Below are 25281 nucleotides of genomic sequence, written 5' to 3' on the forward strand. Positions count from 1 at the left end.
TTGGGTCTCTATATTTCTCTACTCTGATAAAGGCACTTATCATTGGGTTCAGTGTGTTCCTGGATAATCCACGATAGTCTCATCCTGACATCCTTAACTTAATTACATCTGCAAAGACCCTTTGCCAAATAAGGGCATATTCACATGTGGTTAGACATATCTTTTTGAGGGGCCACTATTCAGTCCATACACCTGGAATTATCATCATCTTCTTCAGGTATATCTGGGTTATTCTTGACCTGTTCCTTTTCCATATCAAGTAACACATATGTACACACACACACACGCACCTTCATATTGGGATTTTGACTTAAGTTTCTTTAAATTCAGAGATCTAGGGAAATAAATTTAAACTTGTTTACTGTGTTTCAACAATGCTTTAAAATGTTTTCTTAAAAATCTTTTTTATCTTTAGTTAGCTTTAATCCTAGGTGCTAGATTTTTGGCATTGTGAATTGATATCTTTTTAAGTACATTTTTTTAACTGGTTTTTACTGACATATAGCAATGTGACTAGCTTTTGTAATCTCTCTCTTTTTATCTCCTCCTCTTTTTTTGGATTTGGTATTTACAAGTGCTGAGTCTCTCCTGGAGATTTTAGAGCAGATGGACTCTCTTCTTGGCTAAGCTCCCTTGACCCATAGTCTGGTCCAGTGGTGCTTACCTGGGGGCAATTTTGTCCCCCAAAGGATATTTGGCAATTCCTGTGACATTTTTTTGGTTGTCACACTGGGAGGAGGAATTCTAGGGCATCTAGTTTCTAAAGGCCTGGAATGCTGCTCAACACTCTACAAGTCACAGAACAGCTCCCTGCAACAAAGAATTGTCTGGCCCAAAATGTCGGTAGTGCTGAGGGTAAGAATTCTGTTCTAGTCTGTGTCTTCCCCACTTTACTTTATCAATTATTTTTCGTTCATTTGCTGAGTTCAGGAAATGAGTTGAATCTCTCATCTACTAAAGAAATCTCTTTGATTTTTGTAAGTGTTATGGATTTATCCCTATTTTTATAATTTTAATGGTGTCTTCAAAAAAGGAGAGGACATATGGTCAGTCTGCCATCTTGAGTGAAAATCTCTTCACTTACATGCCAAGTTTATCATTTCAAGGCCTAGTTTTCAGAATCAATCCTTCTATGACAATACCTCCATATGGTTGAATATTTTATTTCCTTTTCTCTTTACATTTCTTATTCTACTTCATTTTTTTCAAAAGATGGTAAAAACAAGATATTTATGCAATGTGGATTTGTGCATGATAAGCAAGCCAGAGTTTTCTGGTTGGTTCTAATATCTTTTAAAATGACAGCAATTTATTGGCCTTTTATCTTTTATCAACAGAGGCTATTAGGCTAATATTTTCTCAGAAATGTAGAAAGTTTCTCTTATATTGCTTCAGTTTTAACTGCTGTTTTCTCTTCCTCTTTCACTTCCCTTTTATTCAGCTAGTTTCCTTACTTTTTAAAAAATTCTTTCCACTCCTTCCAAACTTCCTTCAGTGTCTCTCGAAACAAACAAGGTTTTGACTTTCATGATTATGGAATATGATGACGAAAATGCAAAGGCTCTGATTCCTTCACCCATTAAGCCATCAATCCATCAATTTATTTGCTCATGTATTTTTTCAATGAATATTTAGTGCCTTCCATACTCCAGGAGTCTGTCAAATGCTGGATATAATAGAAAGTGAGTTTTTTTTTTTTTTTGGTGGCCAAAAGAGATGGTAACTAAAGCATTACATCCACCTTTACTAATTTATTAATATTTTAAATTATTAATAGTGTAAATCATGCTTCTTCAGTAAATTTTTAAACCACTTTATAGAGGTATGACTAATACACAAAAAGCTGTACATATTTAATGTATAGAACTCGATGAGTTGGGGAAGAAGCATACACCTGTGAAACCATCATCACCATTAAGGTGAAAAACATATCCAGCACCTCCCAAAGTTTCCTCCTGCCCTCTTTATTATATTATTATTATTTGTGTGTGCGTGTGTGTGGTAAAAACACAATGTAAGAGCTACCTTCTTAACACGTTTTGGGTATAGAAAACAGTATGGTTAGCTACGATTCCTTTGCCTCTAGCACCATGCTGTATAGTAGGTCTCCAGAACTTATTTAACTCGCAGAACCAAAACTCTGTACCCTCTGACCATTACCTTCCCATTTCCCCCTCCCTCCAGGCTATAGCAATCACTATTCTACTCTCTGTTTCCATGAGTTTGACTATTTTAGATTCCACATGTAAGTGAGAGTATATAGTATTATCTTTCTGTGTCTGGCTTATTCCCCTTAGTATAATGTCCTCTAGATCTATCCATGTTGTCACAAATGGTAGGATTTCCTTCTTTTTTAAAGTTGAATAATATTTCATTATATGTATATACCACATTTCTTTATCCATTCATCTATCACGAACATTTAGGTTGTTTCCATATCTTGACTATTATGAATAATGCTACAATAAACATGGAAGTACAGGTATCTCTTAGAGATCCTGATTTAAATTTCTTCAGATAAATACCCAAAAGTGAGATTGCTGGATCATATAGTAGTTCTATTTTTCATTTTTGAGGAACTTGCATACTGTTTTCTGTAATAGCTGTACCAATTCACATTCCCACCAACAGTGTACCAAGGTTCCCCTTTCTCCACATCCTTGCCAACAATTATCTTTTGGGGGTTTTTGATAATAGTCATTTTAGCAGGTATGAGGTGATATCTCACTGTGGTTTTGATTTGCATATCACTGATGATTAAGTGATATTGAGCACCTTGCTATATACCTGTTGACCATTTATATGTCTTCTTGGAGAAATGACTGTTGAGGTCCTTTGTCCATTTTTACATCAGGTTATTTGTTTTTATGCTATCAAATTGTATGCATTGCTTATATATTTTGGATATTAACACATTGTCAGCTCTATGATTTGCAAATATTTTCTCCTGTTCCATAAGTTGCCTTTTCATTCTGTTGATGATTTCCTTTGCTGTACAGAAGCTTTTTAGTTTGATGTAATCCCACTTGTTTATTTTTTATTTTTTTGCTTCTGCTTTTGGTGTCATATCCAAAAAAATTGTTGCCAAGACCAAAGTCAAGAAGATTCCCCCCTATGTTTTCTTTCAGGAGTTTCAAGGTTTCAAATCTTAAATTTAAATCTTTAAACCATTTTGAGTTGATTTTGTATATGGAGTGAAATAAGAGTCCAATTTCATTCTTCTGCATGTGGAAAATCAGTTTCCCCAAGACCATTACTGAAGAGATTATCATTTTCCCATTTTGTATTCTTGGTGCCCTTGTTGAAGATTAGTTGACCATATATGCGTACGTTTATTTCTAGGCACTCTTATTCTGTTCCATTAGTCGATATATGTGTTTTTATGCCAGCACTATACTGTTTTTATTACTATAACTTTGTAATTTAATTTAAAATCAGGAAGTGTGATGCTGCCAGCTTTAGTCTTTTCACTCAAGATTCTTTTGGCTATTCAGGATTTTTTCTGGCTCAATATGAATTTTAGGATTGCTTTTTTATCTGCGAAAAATGCGATTGGAGTTTTAATAGGGATTGTATTGAATCCATAGATCACTTTGGGTAGTATGGACCTTTTAACAATATTAATTCTTCCAATCCATGAACGTGGGATAGCTTTCCATTTATTTGTGGCTTTTTCAATTACTTTCATCAGTGTTTTATAGTCTTCAGTGTACAGATCTTTCACCTCCTTGGTTAAATTTATTCATAAGTATTTTATTCTTCATGATGCTATTGTAAATGGCATTATTTTCTTAAATTTTTTCAGATAGTTCATTGTTAGTGTACAGAAATGTTCCTGACTTTAGTGTTTTGAGTTGTATCCTACAACTTTACTGAATTCATTTATTAGTTCTAACAGTTTTTTTGTGAAACCTTTAGGATTTTCTACATATAAGATCATGTCATCTGCAAACAGAGAGAATTTTACTTCTTTCTTTCTGATTGGGATGTCTTTTACTTATTTATTTATTTTCCCGCTTGACTGCTCTGACTAGAACTTTCAACATTATGTTAAATAGAAATAGTGAGAGTGGCTGTCTTTGTCTTGTTTCTGATTAGGGGAAAAGATTTCAGGTTTTCACCACTGAGTATGATGTTAGCTGTGGGCTTATCATATATGGCTTTTATTATGTTGAGGTACATTCCTTCCATGCCTAATTTGTTGGGTGCTTTTATCATGAAAAGATGTTGAATTTTGTCAAATGCTTTTTCTGCATCTGTTGAAATAATCATATGATTTTTATCCTTCATTCTGATAATGTGGTGTATCACTTTTATCAATTTGCTTATGTTGAATCATGTTCACATTCTGGAGATAAATCCCACTTGATCATGGTGAATGATTCTTTCAGGTGCTGTTGAATTCAGTTTGCTAGCATTTTGTTTAGGATTTTTGCATCTATGTTCATCAGGAATATTGGCCTGTAGATTTCTTTTCTTGTAGTCTTCTTATTTAGCTTGGGTATCAGGGTAATGCTGGTCTCATAAAATAAGTTTGGAAGTATTCTCTCTTCTTCAACTTTTTGGAAGAGTTTGAGAAAGATAGGCGTTAACTCTTCCTTAAATGTTTGATAGAGTTTACCAGTGAAGTCATCTGGTCTTGGACTTTTCTTTGTTGGAAGATTATTGATTACTGATTTAAACTCTTTTCTCCTATTGGTCTGTTCAGATTTCCTTTTTTTCATGACTCAGTTTTGGTAGGTCACATGTTTCTTGGAATTTATCTATTTCTTCTGGGTTATCCAATTTGTTGGCATATAATTGTTCATAATAGTCTCTCATGATCCTTTGTATTTCTGTGGTATCAGTTGTAATGTCTCCTCTTTCATATTTGCTTTTATTTACTTGAGTTTTCTTTCTTTTTTTTAGTTAGTCTAGGTAAAAGTTTGTCAATTTTGTTTACCTTTTCAAAAACTCTTAGTTTTGTTGATCTTTTCTATTGGTTTTCTAGTGTTTATTTCATTTATTTCTGCTTCAATCTCTGTTATTTCCTTCCTTCTGCTAACTTTGGGCTTAGTTTGTTCTTCTTTTTGTAGTTCCTTGAGGTGTAAAGTTAGGTTGTTTATTTTAGAACTTTCTTCTTTCTTAATGTAGGTGTTTATCACTATAAATTTTCCTCTTAGAACAGCTTTTTCTGCATCCCATAAGCTTTGGTATGTTGTGTTTCCAAATTTATTTGTCTGAAGATTTTTTTTCTCTTTTGATTTCTTCTTTGAACCATTGGTTGTTCAGGAATGTAGTGTTTTATGTTCCCATATTTATGAATAATCCAGTTTTCCTTTTATTATTGATTTCTAGTTTCATACCATTGTGGTCAGAAAAAGATACTTGATATGATTTCAGTCTATTTAAATTTGTTAAGACTTGTTTTGTGGCCTAACATATGGTCTATTCTAGAGAATCTTCTGTACACACTTGACAAGAATGTGTATCCTGCTGCTATTGGATGAAATGTTCTATATATGTCTGTTAGGTCCATTTGATCTACAGTCTTGTTCAAGTCCACTGTTTTCCTTATTGATTTTCTGCCTGGATGATCTATGCATTATTGAAAATGGGGTATTGAAATCCTCTATCCTCTACTATTATTATATTGTGTTTATTTCTTCCTACATTTCTGTTAATATTTGTTTTATATATTTAGGTGTTAGCATCACCTGCTCTGGTGTTAGCATCAACAAAAATGTTTAAAGATAGCCATTGTCTCTTATGTCCTTCTCTGACCCAAAGCCCATCCAAAATCCCAGAGCCCAATGTGTGATAGCGTTTTTCATGGAACTGTTTTGTTTAACAACTAGATTTATAGTTTGACATGTGCTGCATTTTTATTGGCAGCGTTAAAAATGACTAAAATAGTAATTAAAACAAGATAATTGTTTTAATACTGAGAATTGCTAGTTTGATTATGTTAAAATTAATAAGTGAAGTATGACTTTTTAATTCAATGCAATACAGGAAGGAATTACTGGGTTCCTATTCTAGGACTACCACAGAGCTAGATACCAGTCTGAAACAGGCTGATCTCCACTTTTCCCTTGGAGACATCAGGTAATCAGTGCACTCCTGGTAGAATTCCACACCACAGGGCTAGTGTTCTAAAAACTTTTTTTATGTAAAAATAAATATAAATAGAAGTTATGATACTTTTCACAACCTCTATGATACATTGGCTTCACTTTGGAAATCAATGCTCAGAATAATTTAAAAAGCTAATACTGTAAATGATATGACAGTTATTATTGTTGGATAGAAAGATGATTTCCAAAATGAAGACTGGAAAATTCCCATGGCTCCCATCACTAAGCAGGATTTTCAGTATGGAAAGGCTACAGATGTTGACTCTACACCTTTCTAACCTTATGTCTCAATAACAGCTTCCCTCTTCATTGTGCTCCTTATGTTCTATAACAACAACTAAGTTTGCGGGTCTATCTTTAAAAAGTTTCTATCTGTTTTTTCTATTTAGAGAACATAACATTTGCAATATAAAAACACCTTTGGGGACATCTGGCACAGCTTGTCAAGCCATGCTGTGGCGGGCATCCCACATATAAAGTGCAGGAAGACGGGCACGGATGTTAGCTCAGGGCCAGTCTTTCTCAGCAAAAAGAGGAGGGTTAGCAGCAGATGTTAGCTCAGGGATAATCTGCCTCAAAAAAAAACAAAAAAGAAAGAAAAGGAAAACTTGTAAGGAAATGAGGGCAACAGGAAAGGGCAGAAGCAGCAGCTAGAACAAGATTTGGTTTCAGAAGTGCTGCCTCAGCCCGATTTCTCTGGAAGATCTGGAACCTAAATTACATCACAGAGTTGGTTCTGCCCAGGGGTAAGAGGGCTGAGCTGTTTGTGTCATACCACCAAGGGCTTCCCAGGGAAGGTGGAGCATAACCTCCCACACATCACTGGGAAGGGTGCTCAGGTCAGAAAGGAGAAGTGCAGGTGTGAGCTGTTCTAATCAAGACTTATAGAAGCTGGGGGATGAGTACACCTGTCTGGCAAATGCAGTTTGGGTAGGGACCAAATATGTGCTACAATTCCTCTTTCATCACAATTCATCAACATGTAAGTGAATTCAGCTTCTTAAGAAGTTTTTTAAGAAAGAAGAAAAATTTTATATGCTTGTATGTGATTATGGACAGTAAAATTCCCATTGGCCTAAGGCTCCAGATCATCCAAGGCATGATCCTGACGTTGCTTCTCTTTTTTCTGTGGCTCTGTAAATTATCTTTCTTTCCCACAATAAATAGGGCACTTTTGGTAGAAAATAGCAGAAACCCAATGAACAAGTCAAAGGAAAGAAAGAAAGAAAGAGAGAGAAGTGGGGGAAAAGGAATGGAAGGAAGGGGGAAGGAGGGTGGGAAAGGAAGAGAAGGGAAAGGAAAGGAGGAAGAGAGGAAGAAAGAAAAAGCAAAACTGTTGGGAAAATCTAGAGATTCATCTAGCTTCAGGTATGGCTAGATTCAGAGGCTCAGACAATTTCTCCAGGATTTTAACTTCTTATTTATTCTCCATGTGGCAGATAACATAGCTAATAGTTAGTCTATATTCTCATATTCCCCAGGTTATTAACTGAAGAAAAGACAATTTTCCATAATAGTCCTTGGAGGAAAGTTTGAAGAACCAATCTAGTTGGCCAAATTTGGAACATCTGCCCATCCCTACACTAATCACTGTGACTAAGAGAATAAAACTGTGCCATCCTCATGAGAGATGGGAAAAGGGAGCAAGTTTAGTTCTATTTGAACCATATAGAATGAGTTCTCTATAGGAAAGAGGGGTTCTAAACAGAAAAAAGGGAAAGTACTGATGGAGATACAATAGCTCTAATCCCCAAATTTTAATCTCTAACACAGATTTCTCTGAACCCCAGAGTTGTACCTTTCATGGTCTACTTGACATTCCCACTTGGATCTCTCACAAGCATCTCAAAGTTATCATATCTAAATCCAGTTCTTCAAAGTTGCTCCCTCTCCCATTCTCTCATTCCTATTATTTTCCACTCAACAAATGACATCTCTGTCCCTCTAGTTGTTAGAATACCTACATTTCTCTTATTCTCATGTCTAATCCATTTATAAGTCCTGTTTCTATTTCTAACTCACTGTCTCCATCCCAGACCTAGCTCATTTATTCCCTCATATGAGCAGCTCACAGTTATTATTGCTTCCACTTCAGGTTCCCTCTAATATCCTGTCTACATGGCAACCAGAATGATCTTTTAAAAACACATTATGCTATTCTTCTGCTTAAAACTTCATAAGTGGCTTCCAAATATACTAAGAATAAAATCCAAACTCCTTGCAGAGGCCTCCAAGGACCTGAATGCTTTGGCTCTGACTATTCCTCCAGCTTCTACACTCTCCTTCTTGCTCGTTGCTCTCTACCCATATTGGCCTTCTTTTGGATTCTTTGCACCTTCTGTTCCTTCTGCCTGCCCCATGACCCTGCTCTTTTGGTTGCTTACTCCTTCTGATCCTTCAGATATCACTTAAATGTCACCTCCACAGAGAACCCTTCTTGATTATAGACTCCCAGCCATTATCCTATATTACTTTACTATACTAGTTGCCTTTTATAATTAATTTGTTCTTGTTCATTACTGTCTATCTCCCTATTCTGTGAGTCCAGGAACCCCAACTTTTTGGCCACTAGTCTTTATCCAGTGTTGTCACAGTGCCTGAAATATAGGACTCTCCTAATCAATTGTGTTGAATGAATAAATAAGTGAGAAAAATGGAAGGAGACAGGGTTTAGCGAAAGAGTCATGAAGAGATACAAAAGCCAGCATGTTTTTCTTCACACTGTTGTTTAAAACTATAACTGGAGAATTAACCAATTAACGAAAATGTTATTGGGCACCTACTTTTGCAAGTCTGCAAAGAAGACCAAAGTCTGTATAGTACATTGCCTTCCTTATTGGAGTTTATAATATGGTTTATGTATGAAAGTTTTGCGTGGGAAATAATACAAACTGAAAAATTACATAATAATTTAAGAGCTAACAAGATGATCTAACAATATGACAGCTGTCCCACTGCAGAATATAATTGTCAAATATGTGACTCTAATGATGAGTATTTTAGGAGTTTAGAGGAAGGAAAGATCCTTTCAAGCTAGCAGGAAGATTCCTTGGAGAGGAAGGGAAAAAGCGATCTGTTTTGTTGGTATATTTGCCCTCTGCTGGCACATATTCCGCTGAGCGTAGCAGGAAATCTGCAGAGTTTGCCTGACCTATTTTCATGGGCGGGCCTGGAAAGGGATTCCCTAGCTGGCATCCGGTAACTACAGATCTTCCATGAGGACTTAATCTGCGTGCACTTCCCAGCCAGAGGGAACGCAGAGGCTCATGCTTGCCAAAGACAGTAACTGGGTGTACAATTAGTCAGAGCCACACGTAATATTTCAAACACGTTTTTTAATGCTGGTATTCAAACTAATGACTATAATTGGCATCTCATTTTAAGGTGAACTTTTCTTTTCCCATTTTACCATGAGCTTAGACATTATCTTGTTTTAAATGGAATAATCTCTAGTAAAATGATCTATTTTTAGGTTTGTACCATACAAAGGGAAAGATACAATTAATTTTTGTAATTTAGACTCGATATAATATTAGTGAGTTCCCAAGAGAAAAACAGAAACTTGAATTAAACTTAGGTGTCTGAAGAGGAACAGTTCCCTTAGCTCTATGAAACTCAGAAGCAGAAAAAAGGCAACCCCCCCGGAGATTATCTTTCATGAGATTTGGATTCAGGGAAAAAGATGTATTTGAGGCCTTCTTTAAGGGGTTTTCTGCTCCAGGACCTCTCTACCCCCACCTACCTGAACATCTGTCGTCAAGTGTATGAGGAACTCCGGGTTGTCAATGTCACTTAATGTACTTGAAGACAAGATCTAGAGCCAGATTCCCTGGGTTCATATGCAGAACCTCTACTTCCTATGCCATAAGTTTACTTAAGTGTCTTGAGCCTTAACTTCTTCAAGTGTAAAATGGGACTGATGAAAATAAAGAAAATACTTTCCTCATAAGGTGGTGTTAAGTATAAACAAAGGAATCGGTCCAACGCCTACTATGTAGCATGGACTTAATACATGTAAGCTATTAATAGTGGTCACACCAATACTGTACTATACCAGAAACTATCCATTTTGGGTAGATTGTTAATATCACGTTTTAGTTTGAGCAGATTCTTGATACTTTCTTATCCTCTGATATGACAGAATCCTGATCCTTTCCCATAGTGCCATTATGTACACAGTTCAAAATTCCAGGACATTTACAGAAAGTGCTGCAGACCTTAAAATCATATTTTCCCCTTGTTCCTTGGGAGATGGAAATAAAATGAACTCAGAGAAGCTTAGTGAAATCATAAGTGACACAACTCAGAATTGATCCAAACTCCTGGAATGACCATCCATGGGGCAGTCACCACTGGGTTCTCCTGGCTCCACCTAGCTTTAGATTCCCACAGATTTCTACTTGCCTTTGGCAACATGATTTGTAGATAAAACAAAACCGTATGTTATTATCTTCTTCTCTTTACTGTGTTGTTGATTCTTAATTCATTTACTTATTTATTCATTCATGGATTTAACCATGAAACATGCATTGAGGGTTTACCATGGGGAGGGCAGTGTGCCAAACACTGAAGATACAAAGGTGAATCAGACACACTGCCTGCTGTCACACAGCTCACAGTCTAGAGTGAGAAAGACAGCTGTAAACAAGTGTGATAATCACTATAACAGAATCATGTGCAAGATGATAGAGTGGCCCCAAACAAAGGAATGTTCAACTTTGTTTGAGGAGGGCAAGTCAAAGATAACTTAATTGCCACTAGAGTTTCTGGAGAAAAGCAGAATTGCCATTGAAGAAATTAGCCTGAGAAAAAAGTGTATTTTAGGAAGAGGGCAATGCATGTGCAAAGTCATAGAGTGTGAACCAGTCTAGGTGGGATTAGGAAAGAGCAGGTAATTCGGTAGATAAGACAACAGACATTGAAGTAGGGGTGGGGCAAGGGCCAATGAAGGGATCAGATTGTGGCGCTCACACTGAGGAGGACATTGGACTTGAAGCAGGAGCATAATAGACTTGTACTTTAGAGATAACACCCCGGCTGCTAACACTCGGAGGGAACAACTGTGGGGAGGAAAGATAGATGATAAAAGATAGATTAGAACCACATAAACGTGCCAGTGAGGGGCCTGCTGCAAAGGCCCAAGCACAAGTTTCGAAGGAGATGATTTTAGACCAAAGCAATGGAATTGAAACAAGGGAGGTAAATTCAGTATTTCGGAGGTAAAATCTACCTAATTGTTACTAGTTTAGAGGATTCAGGGAGAGGGAGGAATCTTGTGGGGAGGGAGGCAATATTCTCCCTCCCAGAGGATGTAGTAACTGGGGAGGAAGATTTACTGTGGAAGTGGGCCTTACGTAAACTTGCGTGGACCCACAATTTCTGACTCTTAGTCCAGGGCTTTTTTGTCTGTAAGGTAGAGTCTCAACAGTCTTTTGGGAATCAGGTCCCGGTAGGAAATCAGTGCACTGAGCATCCAAAATCCTTCAATGGTTCAGACTGGAAAAGCTGAGCAATAAAATGCTGACTAGTACAGAGTGTGGTGAAACTTATTCCCAAACTAGTACCAGTTGTGAAAGCCTACCTGCCACACAGAGATGACTAACAAGTGAGGGTATCAGAGTCATACAACAGATGTTGTTACATGCTATATCAAATGCTCGACTAATGGGATAATCACTGAAGAAACCAACAAACTGATATCCATAGTGGACTAGATGCCATATTTGAGAATAAGGCAAACTTAGGGTGGACATTCTTAAAAGTGAGGATGCTGCCTTAAAAAATAGCATGGATACTTTAATTCATTTGACAATAATCAAAATGAACATTATCAATAGTTTACAATATGCCAGACAGGTGTCAATTCTGTGATATACATTATTTCATTTAATCCTCAAAACAACTCTATGAGGCAGATATCGTTATTATCCCATTTTATAGAGGCTTAGCAAAATTGAACAATTTTGTTAAATTTGTTCAGTTCTACAAGGATTAGAACCCGGTTTAATCTTACCACTGCGAATAACCAGTTCACATGTCTGAGAATAAGCCAAAATCCCTGTCTTTGCCTCAAGCCTCTATATAAAACTAAGAGTAACATTTTTCTTAAGACTAATACTTACATTTTAAAATTTTTCTAATCAGATGTCTAGGATATTTCGACATTCTTCTGGAGGAGGTCGGTTTATCAAATCTCATGTTATCAAATTAAGGTATGTAAACTTGGTTTGCAACTTTAAACCAGTAATGTTAACAAGTATTTGATTAACACAATCACTCAGCTTCCCTGAGCAAATCTTTGTGGGAACACAAAGGTTTCATCAATCCTGAGCAGCCCAGTTTATACTACCTAGCCATTTCCCAGTCACAATAGAAAGATGTAAAGTGCTCCATGACAACAGGCAATGTCAGTTAGTAGATTTTTTAAAAAAGAAAGGGCACCGGAAGAGGAGGGATGATGCTGCTGACACGCCCCGCTCCTTGAGCTAGGGGTTAAGTAGAACTTAAGCCAGTGCCTTTTGATTGTCCTCACTTTAAGCCTACCCAACAGACTATGACTTTCTCTACAATAAGGTTTTCCTTTAATGCCATTGCATTTTTACTATTATTCCTAAAGCCTTTTTATTTTTATGCTCTGATGAAAGACAATATACATAAATTGAACATACGCTTGTTATCAGAGATTGAAATAAATTACTAGAATCCATCCTGAATATGCTTTTTATGGAATGTCCAAAAGGCTTGGTATTTACTAGAATAATATATCTTGTTTTCTACCTATTTTGATGAAAGTTTTTAAACTTTTTCTGTGGATTTCAATCAATACACACACACACACACACACACACACACACACACATATTTGTAGTACTTATTTGTCTGTTTTACTTCTGATGGTGAGGTAAATGTACATATGGCTAAGGAGCCCATGCCTTTTCTTTCCCTTCACTCTTCCCCTCCCTACTTTTGTTCCTTCCTTTCTCTCCTCTCTTGCTCCCTCTCTCTTCTTTCTTTCTTTTTTCCTTCCTTCCATTCTTCCTTTTTTTTTTTTTTTTTTTGATGAGGAAGATTGGCCCTGAGCTAACATCTGTTGCCAATCTTCCTCTTTTTACTTGAGGAAGATTCACCCCGAGCTAACACCCATGACAGTCTTCCTCTATTTCTTGTATGTGGGATGCCACCACAGCATGGCTTGATGAGCAGTGTGTAGGTCCATGCCCAGGATCCAAACCCATGAACTCTGGGCCACCAAAGTGGAGTGCACAAACTTAACCATTATGCCACTGGGCCAGCCCCTCCTCTTCCCTTTCTTCCTTCTTTCTTTCTTTATATATTTCAAATTAAATCCATTCTCGAAAGGCAACTAGAGGCTTTCTAGATGTACATATTACAGTATAAATTTATATATTTGAACATCTTATCAAACAATTTTCTAGTCATCCATTTATCAAACATATTAGCTAACCACAAAACTCCAAAATATCAATGGTTTAACACAATAAAGATTTCTTTCATTTCCATGGTACAGACCAAAGAGTCAGAGGTGGTAGAAGGGGATGTGGGTGCTGGTGGGGATTGTGGAATTGCCCACTGGATCTTCTGCATCTGGTTAGCAAATAAGAGAAGAGTGAAAGCATGGAAAATGGTGTGGGTGGTGTTCAGGGCCAGGCCTGGAAGTGGGGTACATCATTTCTATCCACATGCATTGTCCAGAATTCACTACAGAGTTTCAATAACCTGCAAGGGAGGCCAGAGAAGGAAACCTAGCTCTGCTCAGGAGGCAAAGGCAACTGGTTTTGGTGAACACGAAGCATTGTCTCTGCCACACTATTACTGAAGAATAATGACATTTGTTACAAATTTGGCTTAGAATGCATGAAAAAACAAATCATTTAAGTGCATGTAAAGCACGATTTCATGGATGACTCCTCCTCTCACAACCTCCTCTAGACTATGAGCTAAGTGAGGCAAGGGAACAATTTTTTTCAGCTAACTACCTTAGCCAGTATTTCCAGAGATAATTTAGACATCTGATATACACATTGCCATCCACTATGTTTCTTTAAATTTAATCTGAACCTTAACAATATTTTTACACATTAATACATTTTGATGTACATATTAATGTAATTTATTACATTAATTATTAATGTAATGATTAGAGAATTGGCTTTATTATTTACTCTATTTATGTGCTTTTTTGCTCTTCAGTCCAGATGAAAATGGTGTTAACATACTTATGGTGCTCATGTTTCGATACCCATCTACTGATAGTGCTGAGCGAATCAAGAAAAAAGTTGAAAGGATTTTATATCAAAGTCTGAAGACAAAACAGTTGCCTTTGACTATAAACAAACCATCATTTACACTCACATGTAAGTTCTTTTACCACCTTTGTGATTCTCTCCCTTCGCAATCTTCTTTATTTTTCATAAGAATTTACATCAATGTATTCTCTCATTTTAAGAATTCACCACTGATATACGTATATCAGTGTGGAATAAAACTAAAATAAAAATTCACTTTGAGGCAAAGTTTAGTTTTATGAGTTTTTTCCATATTTGATTTGGGCTTCTGCTATGGTTTCTAAATTTTTTCCCATATATAATCATGTTAGATCATTTAAAAGGGTAGGTATTATTTTCACCATTTTAAGAAAGCTGAGACTCGGAAGATGTAAGACATCAAACTAACAAGCCTTCGGATCAGAACAAAAGCACAGGTATTCTGACTTCCAGAGGTCTTTACGGGTTAGTTCTAGGGGTTAGTTTCTACACTTTCAAAGAAACAGACATCTTTATGAAGGTTTACTCCTACAGAAAGAACCATTGACATGAACTGTGAAGAGGTTCTCTAGCTTATTTCCAAATTAAAACAATTTTTTTTAAAGTATACTTTTTGGTGAGGAAGATTGGCCCCAAGCTAACATCTGTTGCCAATCTTCCACTTTTTTTTCTCCCCAAAGCCCCAGTACATAGTTGTATATCCTCGTTGTAAGTCATTCTAGTTCTTCTGTGTGGGGTGCCTCCACAGCATGGATTGATGAGCAGTGTGCAGGTGGCACCCAGGATCCAAACCAGCAAACCAGCAAACCTTGGGCCGCCGAAGCAGAGCACGCAAATTTAACCACTTGGCCGTGGGGCCAGCCCCTCAACTTAAAGCAATTTTTCATTCATCTCCTCATTTATTTCTCAGAAAACAAAATCAGGAAAGTTGTCTTCTTGTTTCCCCCCAAAAGTAGAAGTGAAGTTCCAAAAGGTCAGGAAATTGAAACTAAAATTACCTCACAGCTAGTTGGAATCTAAGCTGAGAGCATTTCTATTTTTCTATACAAATCACACACAATAGGTATTCCAGCTCTGTTCATTGCTTCTGGTTAAGTATTTCCAAGTGCAATTACTGCTGACTTAATACCAAAAAATATGGCTTCCTCTTTGGACTTCGAGTCTTTTCCCCTCTCAGCAGCCATGAATTTAAGAAACAGATTGTCTTGAGTTAATTTCTTTGTTGTTAGAAATCAGGAAAATTCTTTAAATACATTTTGAGATAGATTCCTCACATACAATCATGACAACTTCTTCATGAAGTAATTAGAAATAAGAAAGAGTATGGTATCCAATACTTAATTAATTATATTCCAAAGTAAAATATGGTATTTTCTAGCACTCTGTAAATGGCAATCTCAAACTAAATCTCATTTCTTGATAATATAATTGTCTCTAATGCATGATCCTATGTGCTAAAGTAAGGTATCCATCATAAAAGACATGTTAAAGTTGTAGAGTTTCTTATTTTAAATTTTTAAAAAATAATTGTTCAGCCTTCTTGGTTGTGTATACTGACTTTTACTATAAAAGCTGTTTTAATATCAACATAACTATATTCTATGACCATGCTCCATAACCAAAATTCCACTGCATATATTTCTTCTGCCACATTTATATCTCTCATTAAATAAAGACAAGTGAAATGTCCAGGAAACCTCTAATAGAATTTGAGACTCATGTCTCTATTTTGGGAAATTCAGTGTTCCTGAGCAAATCATCATATACTTCTCTATTTTCTTTCTTACAAATAAGCAAAACAAAGTAAACAAACACCAAACCACCAAAAATCCAATGAAACTGAACTTAAACTGAGATAAGTTTGAAAGGTAAAAGATGTCACAGAAGGGAGGCATAAAGCGGAGGAGAGACTGCAGCATGGGTGGGGTCCCTGGACTGGCTATATATGAGAGAGCTTCATGCCTCTAACGCCTGCTGCCTGAGCTGCTTCCACCGTATTCACTGTGAGGGAGAATCCTCAGTGAGAGAAGGTCATCAACTTGCATTGATTGAATTTCTACCATGGGTAGACAAGGGCCTGGAAATTGGGCTGTGAGGGGGCTGTGATGCCTTCAGTTCCCTGGAGCTGCCCTTTCAACACTGGCTGCCAGACGTATGCCTAACACACGTAGGCTAGTACACCTGATACGGTGAACACCAATCGTGATGGGAACTGGAGATAGCTTCCTTGAGTTATACTAGAGCTCCCAAGAAAGTAATCAAGGTCATTTATCCTTATCATGCTTTCTTAACTTCCTAATTTCTTTTTCTGTCTTCTTAGCAAAAAATCAGAAAACAAAATGCTCTCTTTTTATTTTAAAGTGTATAAATAGAGTATATTTTATTATATGTTTTGGACCAAATCAGAGTAGAAGGTTATTTATATATTACTTGGGTATGAAGGTTATTTATATATTACTTGGGTATGAAAAATCTCATGCCCTCTTGAAATATGGATGTTTTGGATAATAAGCATCTCTTATAGTGACCATCTGAACAAAATCATGAAAACAGAAACACATTTTTCTACCAACTAATTCATGTTTTGTTTTTCTAGCTATCGACAGCAAAAAGATGAGGAATCTTCTCAACAGCCGTAAGTTCAAAGCAAAGATAATGAGTAAAAGCCACAGAAAAGTTAGAAGTAGGATTTAGGAAGTTCTTTTTTTTATTATCGAGGTTTAATTGACATAACACTGTATTAGTTTTAGGTGTAAACGTAATGATTCGATCTTTGTATATATTGCAAAATGATTACCACAATAATACCAAGCTTTTTTTTTACCTTATGTTTTTGTAAACCAAACACTTAGTCTTTTTATTTTTGTTCACTACTTTTAATATTTAAGACATTTAAATTTATAAATTTCTACCAAATACAATTTTAAGTTTTGTGACTTATGGAATGTGGCAAAAAAGAATTAGGTAGTATTCTTGATAGTACGACATATGTAACTATATTTCTAACATTCCATTTTAATATTTTCTTTAAATATGTCTCAATATTCTCTCACAATTCAAGAGAGTGTTTTAACGTGGTAACTAGTTAGGCTTTCTGCTGTTAAAATTTCTCGGTTTTCTTACATTTTTGTTGAAATATCTGGTATGTACATTTTCTGCCCTCCCCCACGTTAGTATATATTTATGGTCTTTTGTGGATAAATATATGTCCATTAAAAATGGTGTAAGGACACTAAAAAACAATAAGTATTCTCTATATGTAATATATTGCATTTAATGTTTTTCCAAATATTGTCAATACTCTATATTTGTCCTTCTCATTTATGTTTTCTGGCTTTTGGTAAATATTTGTCTTCCATTGTGTTCTATCTTTGTCTATAATACACATTTTGTTCTTGTTTATATCTTCTTGCTTGCCTTTATGCTTGCTTAGTCCATATATGAACCTTTATTTTTTAGTTATCAAACTCAAGGATAAAGCAAGAACCATGCATAACGAAGAACTTACATTTTAGATTCCTTTTGTAAACTTCAATTGATTTTCCAATCTTTGTTAAATAGCTTCTCAATTTTACTTATCGCTTAATCTTTACATACTCTATCAATATTCTTTTTCAAAACATTATGTTCCATTTTATCCTCCTAGTTACAATTATTTACCCATTACTAAAGTCTGTTGTTATACTTTTACTATTTCCCCATTCTTGGCTCTTGATTTAGATTCACCATTCTGCCTGCTAAATTGTATCTTCAAGGCACTTTTCTTTTTTCTTTTTCTTTTTAAAGAAATACATACTACTATGGATTACTTTACTATTACTTTTACATGATAATAGTAATAAGCATTATATAAAAGTTGTGTGGGCAAAAGTAGACTACCAGACAAAAAGGACATGGAGCTGAGAACGTGCCCTGCAGCCCAGACACCTGCATCTAAGGATTGGAAAGCCCTCCGTGACTCTTAAATTTCTGCTCCCCTCTAACGTAGTTCTTAATCTTTATTTGAAAGGATTCATTATCTAGTTCTAACTGAAACTTACCCCTTCTGTTATTTTGTTTTTTATGGGTATATGCCTGTATTTTTTTTATTACAGTAACTTGGTTTATAACATTATATAAATTTCAGGTGCACATCATTATATTTCGATTTCTGTGTAGATTACATCATGTTCACCACCCAAAGACTAATTACAATCCATCACTATACACATGTGCCTAATCACTCCTTTTGCCCTCCTCCCTCCCCACTTCCCCTCTGTAACCACCAATCCAATCTCTGTCTCTATGTGATTGTTTGTTGTTATTTTTATCTTCTATTTGTGAGTGAGATCATAATATATTTGACTTTCTCCCTCTGACTTATTTCGCTTAGTATAATAGCCTCAGGGTTCATCCATGTTGTCACAAATGGCCAGATTTCATCATTTTTTATGGCTGAGTAATATTCCATCATGTATATATACCACATCTTTATCCATTCGTCCCTTGATGGGCACCTAGGTTTCTTCTAAGTCTTGGCTGTTGTGAATAATGCTTCAGTGAACATAGGTGTGCATGTATCTTTACGCATTCATGTTTTCATGTTCTTCGGATAAATACCCAGCAGTGGAATAGCTCAATTGTATGGTAGTTCTATTCTTAATTTTTTGAGGACTCTCCATACTGTTTTCCATAGTGGTTGCACCAGTCTGTACTACCACCAGCAGTGTATGAGAGTTCCGTTCTCTCCATATTATCTCCAGCACTTGTTATTTCCTGTCTTGTTAATTATAGCCATTCTGTTCAAGTCACTTTTATTTTATTTATTTATTTATTTTTTGTGAGGATATTGGCCCTGAGCTAACATCTGTTGCCAATCTTCCTCTTTTTGCTTGATGAAGATTGTCACTGAGCTAACATCTGTGCCAATCTTCCTCTTTTTGCTTGATGAAGATTGTCACTGAGCTAACATCTGTGCCAATCTTCCTCTATCTTACGTGGGATGCCACTGCAGCACGGCTTGACAAGCAGTGCTAGGTCTTCCCCCGGGATCCGAACCCATGAATGCAGGACCACCAAAGCAGATCACGCAAACTTAACCACTACACCACCAGGCCGGCCCCTCAAGTCACTTTTAAACCAGAAAATTATACAAATGGTATATTTTCTGAATACTTGTATACATAAGAATCTTTTCCATTTCCTTTATCTCAATGTCTTATAATTGGATCATAAACTTTCCCAAAAAATTCTATACACATTATTCTGTTTCCTTCTAGTGTTTTTGTTATAGAGAAGTCTAAGGCTGGTGCAATTTTTATTCTTATGTCTGTTTTCTGTTTTGTTCCTGGATGAATGTAGGGAATCTTTATCCTACAACATTTTTGCCAAGAGATCTAGATATGGTTGTATTTTGTGCTGAATTTTGACTAGGACACTATGAATGTTTTCAATGTATACACCGTTTTTTTCTCATTCTGGGAAAATGTTCTTCCACTATAAATTTGATAATTGATTCTGTTCTAAGTGTTCTTTTTTTCTTCCTCAGGAACACAAATGACTTTTTGTTTGAATATCCATTTTCTGCCCTCCATATCAATCATTATTTCTAGTTTCAGTTCAAGTTACTTTCCTCCGCATTCTGAAAGATCTTATAAAATCTATAATCCTGAAAACTGCTTATCTCCGTTGTATGGTGTTACATTTTCTCTTTACTTCTTTCATGTGGATTTTATCCGTCATGACATTTCTGTGATTTCTTGATTTTTTTGTTTTTGATTTTCTTGATTTGTGATTTTTCACTCTTATCACAGTATAGGTTTTCCCTTATGGTTGGTTGTCTGCTTCTGTTTTATTAAGGTCATGCTTTCTTGCATATTGTTGCTGATACCAAGCACCTATCCTAAAATTTTTTGTAGAAAATCACTTTTAGAGATATGTCTGTCTTCTGAGTTTATATATCATCTGATTTGGGAGGCCCTAATCATGCTGTACAGTAGATGCAGGCTTCAGTTCTGTTCTTACAGGCAGAATACATGAAAATTCCACAAACTGCCTCCTTGTACCACCAGCTCCAGCACTCACTGATGTCAGTGCTCTTCCTGTCTCTATTGAAATTGCTTTTCATGAAGTGTCTTAGTTCCTTCTCGGTGCTGTAACAAAATGCCATAGATTGGGTAGCTTATAAACAGCAGAAATATATTGCTCACAGTTCTGGAGGCTGGAAGTCTGAGATCAGGGTGCCAGCATGGTCTGGTGAGGGCCCTCTTCCCACTCACAGACTTCTTGTTGTTGCTTCATGTGGTGGAACAGGGGATAGAGATCTCTCTGGAGACTCTTTTATAAGCTACTAATCTCATTCATAAGGGCTCCACCCTCATGACTTAAGCACCTTCCAAAGGCCCCATCTCCTAATACTATCACCTTTAAGAGTTAAGATTTCAACATATAAATTCTGGGAGTACACATTCAGACCATTGCATGAGGTAACTACATTTTCACAGAACTTCTCATCTTTCCTGTATCCCTAGATAGGATGGTGTGCTGGAAATTGTGGCTTCTGAACACACACATCAAGAAAACAACTGATGAGTCACAATGGGATGGTTCCAACTATAGTTTCTGCTTGGTTAGGGCCAAGGGCAGTTTAGCTTTACTTCCTGGGCTGGGAAATCACAATAGTGTTGAGCCAGAGGCTTTGTCAAACTTATTAGGGTTCTCCAAACAGTTCTAGTTTATAGGATGTAGATTGGGTTGTCCAGGAAGTTGCTTTTCATATTTTTTAAAATCAGAATCCAAACACAGTGGATTTCTTTCTTTAAATTCCTTCTTTTATTTATTTATCTTTTATTTTTCTTTCTTTCTTTCTTTCTTTTTTTTTTGGTGAGGAAGATTGGCCCTGAGCTAACACCTGTTACCGATCTTCCTCTTTTTGCTTGAGGAAGATTGTCACTGAGCTAACATCTGTGCCAATCTTCCTCTATTTTATGTGAGATGCCTCCACAGCATGGCTTGATGAGCAGTGTGTAGGTCCGCACCTGGGATCCAAACCCCCAAACCCCAGGCCACTGAAGCAGAGTGCATATACTTAACCACTATACCACCAGGCCAGCCCCAAAAAGTTGCTTTTCAAACCAACCCACTGGTATTGCAGTTACAGAAAATTTCTACCAGAATTTGTAATGTTTTCTTATCTTTCCATAATTTTTGGTGATTTTTCTCCTTTTGTCTTTGAACAATATCATAGACACAAATTTTTCAACTGCAATATGGGGATAGTAACACCTAACATAGAGAGTTGTTATAAAAATTAGAGAAAATATATGTTACACTATGTATAGATCCTGGCTCATAGCTAGTAGATATTATTTATATTATTATTACCTTCATGCATATTTTAAGAGGAAGTTGGAGAAGAAGTATTAGGCACTACTGATATAGCACCATACTAGCTTAGAAATCCTACTTGTTCAATTTCATGGTTGCTTTAAGCTGACGCTATTTAATCGTGAGGGAATTGGGATGAATTTGTAAGTATGATTTCAGGAAACTATTTTTCACCTGTTTCTGAATAAAACTTCTTTTTGGGAAAAAAAACCCCTTGTATTCTTAAAATATAAATAATTAAATGGTACATTAATAAAGTATCCTAACTTACTTTTAAGTCTTATTTATGGTTGATTCAAAGTCTAATCAACTGAGGGTTTGTTATGAGAAAATCAAAATTTTTTTAAAAACTAGTCTTTCAAATTTTAGAAAACCATAAAAGGTCATTATTGTTTAAGACTGTAAAAGTTAGATTCATATCAAGGCAGATTCATAACCTGCATTCAGTAGCGGACTCTCTCTGAGCAGTAAGAATACAAACTTCCAGGTGGAGCCTCCTAATTTTATATGCAACTCTATCACTTACCAGCTGAATGACCTCTAGTAATTTATGTCTCTCTCCAAGGCTGAGTTTTCTTATCTGAAAAGTATCTAAAGCACTTAGCAAGGACCTATACATTTTTGATGCTCAATAAATTATTTATCTACCTATTTATCTATCCATACATGCTTTATATAGAGAGACAGAAGTTAATTCCTGGATTGCATGCCTTGAAATCTTAGTAAATATTTCTTCTGAACCTCAACAGGATCAGTAGGACCCCTATGCAATAAGCTCAGGGCCTGAGTACTACGAATGAGTTAGAGAGAAGCAGGTGCAATGGATTGTCTAAGCATCTGCACCCAATGCAAATCAGGATATGCTTTTTTTCCCTCTCCTTTTTATGAAAACAAGCTAACATACATTTCTGTGACAGGCTGTGGAATAAGGATGACATCTTCAAACATACCGTTACCAGCATCCTCTTCTACTGAAAGGATTGTCCAAGGAAGGGAAACAGCTATGGAAGGAGAGTGGCCATGGCAGGTCAGCCTCCAGCTTATAGGGGCGGGCCATCAGTGCGGAGCCAGCCTCATCAGTAACACGTGGCTGCTCACAGCAGCTCACTGCTTCCACAAGTAAGTTCACCAGGGCTGTTGTGAGTCTCCTTTTCTGAGTTATCAATTGCCATCAGTTCAGAGTTTGGGAAGAGTCAAATCTCACCAGCTTATCCTCTGCTCCGTTCCAGATGGACATTCTCTGTTCCCAAATGCATTATGCTTTTACTCTATGCCCCAGTCATATTCATCCGCTCTCCCTTCTCTCAATATCTATGATGCTTGGTTTGTATCGCTCTTGTGGTTCTTGCCATATATTCTCCTCTATTATCACGACACTAGTGTTACCTTCCCTACCATGTCACAAACTATGTTTAGTATAAAGACTGACTACTATACCTGTAACAAGTTTAAACCCTCCCGCATATTCAAGGAGAAAATTCAGCCGCTTCTGTCCTGGGTATTTTTTCAGTTAATCTATTTATCCTCCCACTATCAACATCCACCGTCACTTCATAAATAAGAAAAAAATCAAAATTATCACTCTTGAAGCTCTACCTTCCAATTGCTTTATCCAAGGACTCCTGTGGGTTTGTGTGGACCAGAGAGGTGTGTGGATGGTGAGCGAGACCTGCCATCCTGTCTCACATCCCTCACAGTATGGAATATGGTCATATACAACTTGACAGGAGCTCTCTGCTTGGGCTTTCACAGTTGTAGCTCTTAAAACTCAGCTATGTAATTCACATACGCAAACATACACAGGCACCCTGTTGCCATAGGAGATCAAGGACACACCATCTTTCCTCCCTGTGGTGTCACCATCAGGATACAGAAGGTTTTCTTTTTAAACTCTCAAAAGACAAAAGCTCTGAAAAAAGCCCTGGCCAGTGGCACTGTTCACATACGCTTTCTGAGGAAACTATCTTTGCTGCATCTAGGAAGCTCTTGACCATCCTTCTAAGGGTAACAATGGTTCCAAGATGCCTACACCTTTATTTATGGGGCAGATGTGTAATGAAAATGATCTAATGAACTTAAGGTGATTGTCTGTCACTCTCTCAAGAGAGAAGAGAAAAGGAACTCACTTATAGATATTTTCAACCCCCAAAATAACTAGCATCACGGCTTAGGTCAACTTGACTCTCACTAATTTTTTAAGGCTTTCTGACTTTTTCATGTTTACAAAGTCCTCCAGTCTTCACTCTTGTTTTGGGAAGTGTCATCCATTTTGGTTTATAACTGATCTCTGTTTATGTAAATTAAAAATGAATCCAGAAGGTCAATTTATTAATATTTTGTGAAAAAAAATAAACTATAGTGATTGAGATACACATTTCTGCAGGTGCAGTGTAGTCTTTTGTTTGCTGACAGACCTACATGGGGGTTGGCCATTGAGTTTGATCAAATAGAAATAACTGGTGAGCTTGATAAGAGAAATTGTGGTGATATGATTGAGATGGGAATGAATTCATAAGTGATTATAAGGAGAAGTATTGGATGCAGTGAGTTTAGAAGCCACTTTCAAGGAGTTTTTAAATGAATGGGAAGAGAGAAATTTGACAGTTGAGGGTGGTTGTAGACTCAAAGGAAAGATATTTTAAAATATGAGCTACATTATACATATTTTATACTGATAACAATAATCTAAAAGAGTTGGGAAAGGTGATGATCCTGGAGAGAAAGGGTTCAATTTGGGTAGTGATATAATTTCATGTAATTTCACAATGCAGTATTCTCTTGTGAAGGAAAAATACAAGATACTTTGAAGACAATATCACAATTATACAAACAGATTTTAAGTTTTTGTATTTTTTTCCTACAGAAATAGTATATTTTTAAAAATCGTGTTTAAGATAAATCTTAGTACCTTTATGTTCACGTAAAATGATCACAGTCTTTGTGAAACAGTGCAGGTGGGGAAAAAGTTCTTGACAGGATATCATGAGACCTGGGCCATCTCTCTCTGACATTAACCAGTTGGATATGTCACTCAGCTGGGCAAGCATTTAACTTCTGAATCTCAGTGCCCTTGTCCTCAAAGCCTGTTGAACTGGGCCTGTTCCAGGAGGCTTCCTTTCTGGTTGACGATGCATGAAGAGATGGGGTATTTCCGTTTTGTCTACTCAGTTTACAAGTTCCTTAAGGACTGAAGTCTTTGCATCTCCTAGAATTCTATTTTTCAAGTGAATTCCTCAGCCCTAAGATTTTTCCTTTGAATAAAATCTTTCTCTAAAGCATAAATAAATAAAACAGCTGAAAGGAGTACCCCCCACTCCCAATCTCCCAGTCACCACACCCAGTCTCTGCCTGCCCATCCCTGTGGCAGTGCAGAGTACTCGGAAAACCACTAATCTTTCAGGTTTTTCACAACACTTAAAAGTTCATGATTCACCAATACGATAATCCTGCGTGAACGAGGAAATCCCCTTTATGAATTCTCCTCTGTGAGATTTCCTTCTACGTAATTTTCTTCT

General features: G+C 36.5%; 1 protein-coding gene across 1 annotated transcript in view; it reads left to right on the plus strand.

Annotated features, from left to right (window-relative positions):
- LOC103552786 (transmembrane serine protease 11F) overlaps positions 1–25281 on the plus strand; it is a 98633-nt gene that overhangs the window by 63786 nt on the left and 9566 nt on the right. Inside the window, exons 5-8 of the mRNA XM_008523002.2 lie at positions 12261–12328; positions 14328–14491; positions 16998–17036; positions 22684–22885. Coding sequence (XP_008521224.1) covers positions 12261–12328; positions 14328–14491; positions 16998–17036; positions 22684–22885 — 473 coding nt within the window. The remainder of the gene's footprint in view (positions 1–12260; positions 12329–14327; positions 14492–16997; positions 17037–22683; positions 22886–25281) is intronic.

This window comes from Equus przewalskii, chromosome 3 (genome assembly GCF_037783145.1).
Source record: "Equus przewalskii isolate Varuska chromosome 3, EquPr2, whole genome shotgun sequence".
Lineage (NCBI taxonomy): Eukaryota > Metazoa > Chordata > Mammalia > Perissodactyla > Equidae > Equus > Equus przewalskii.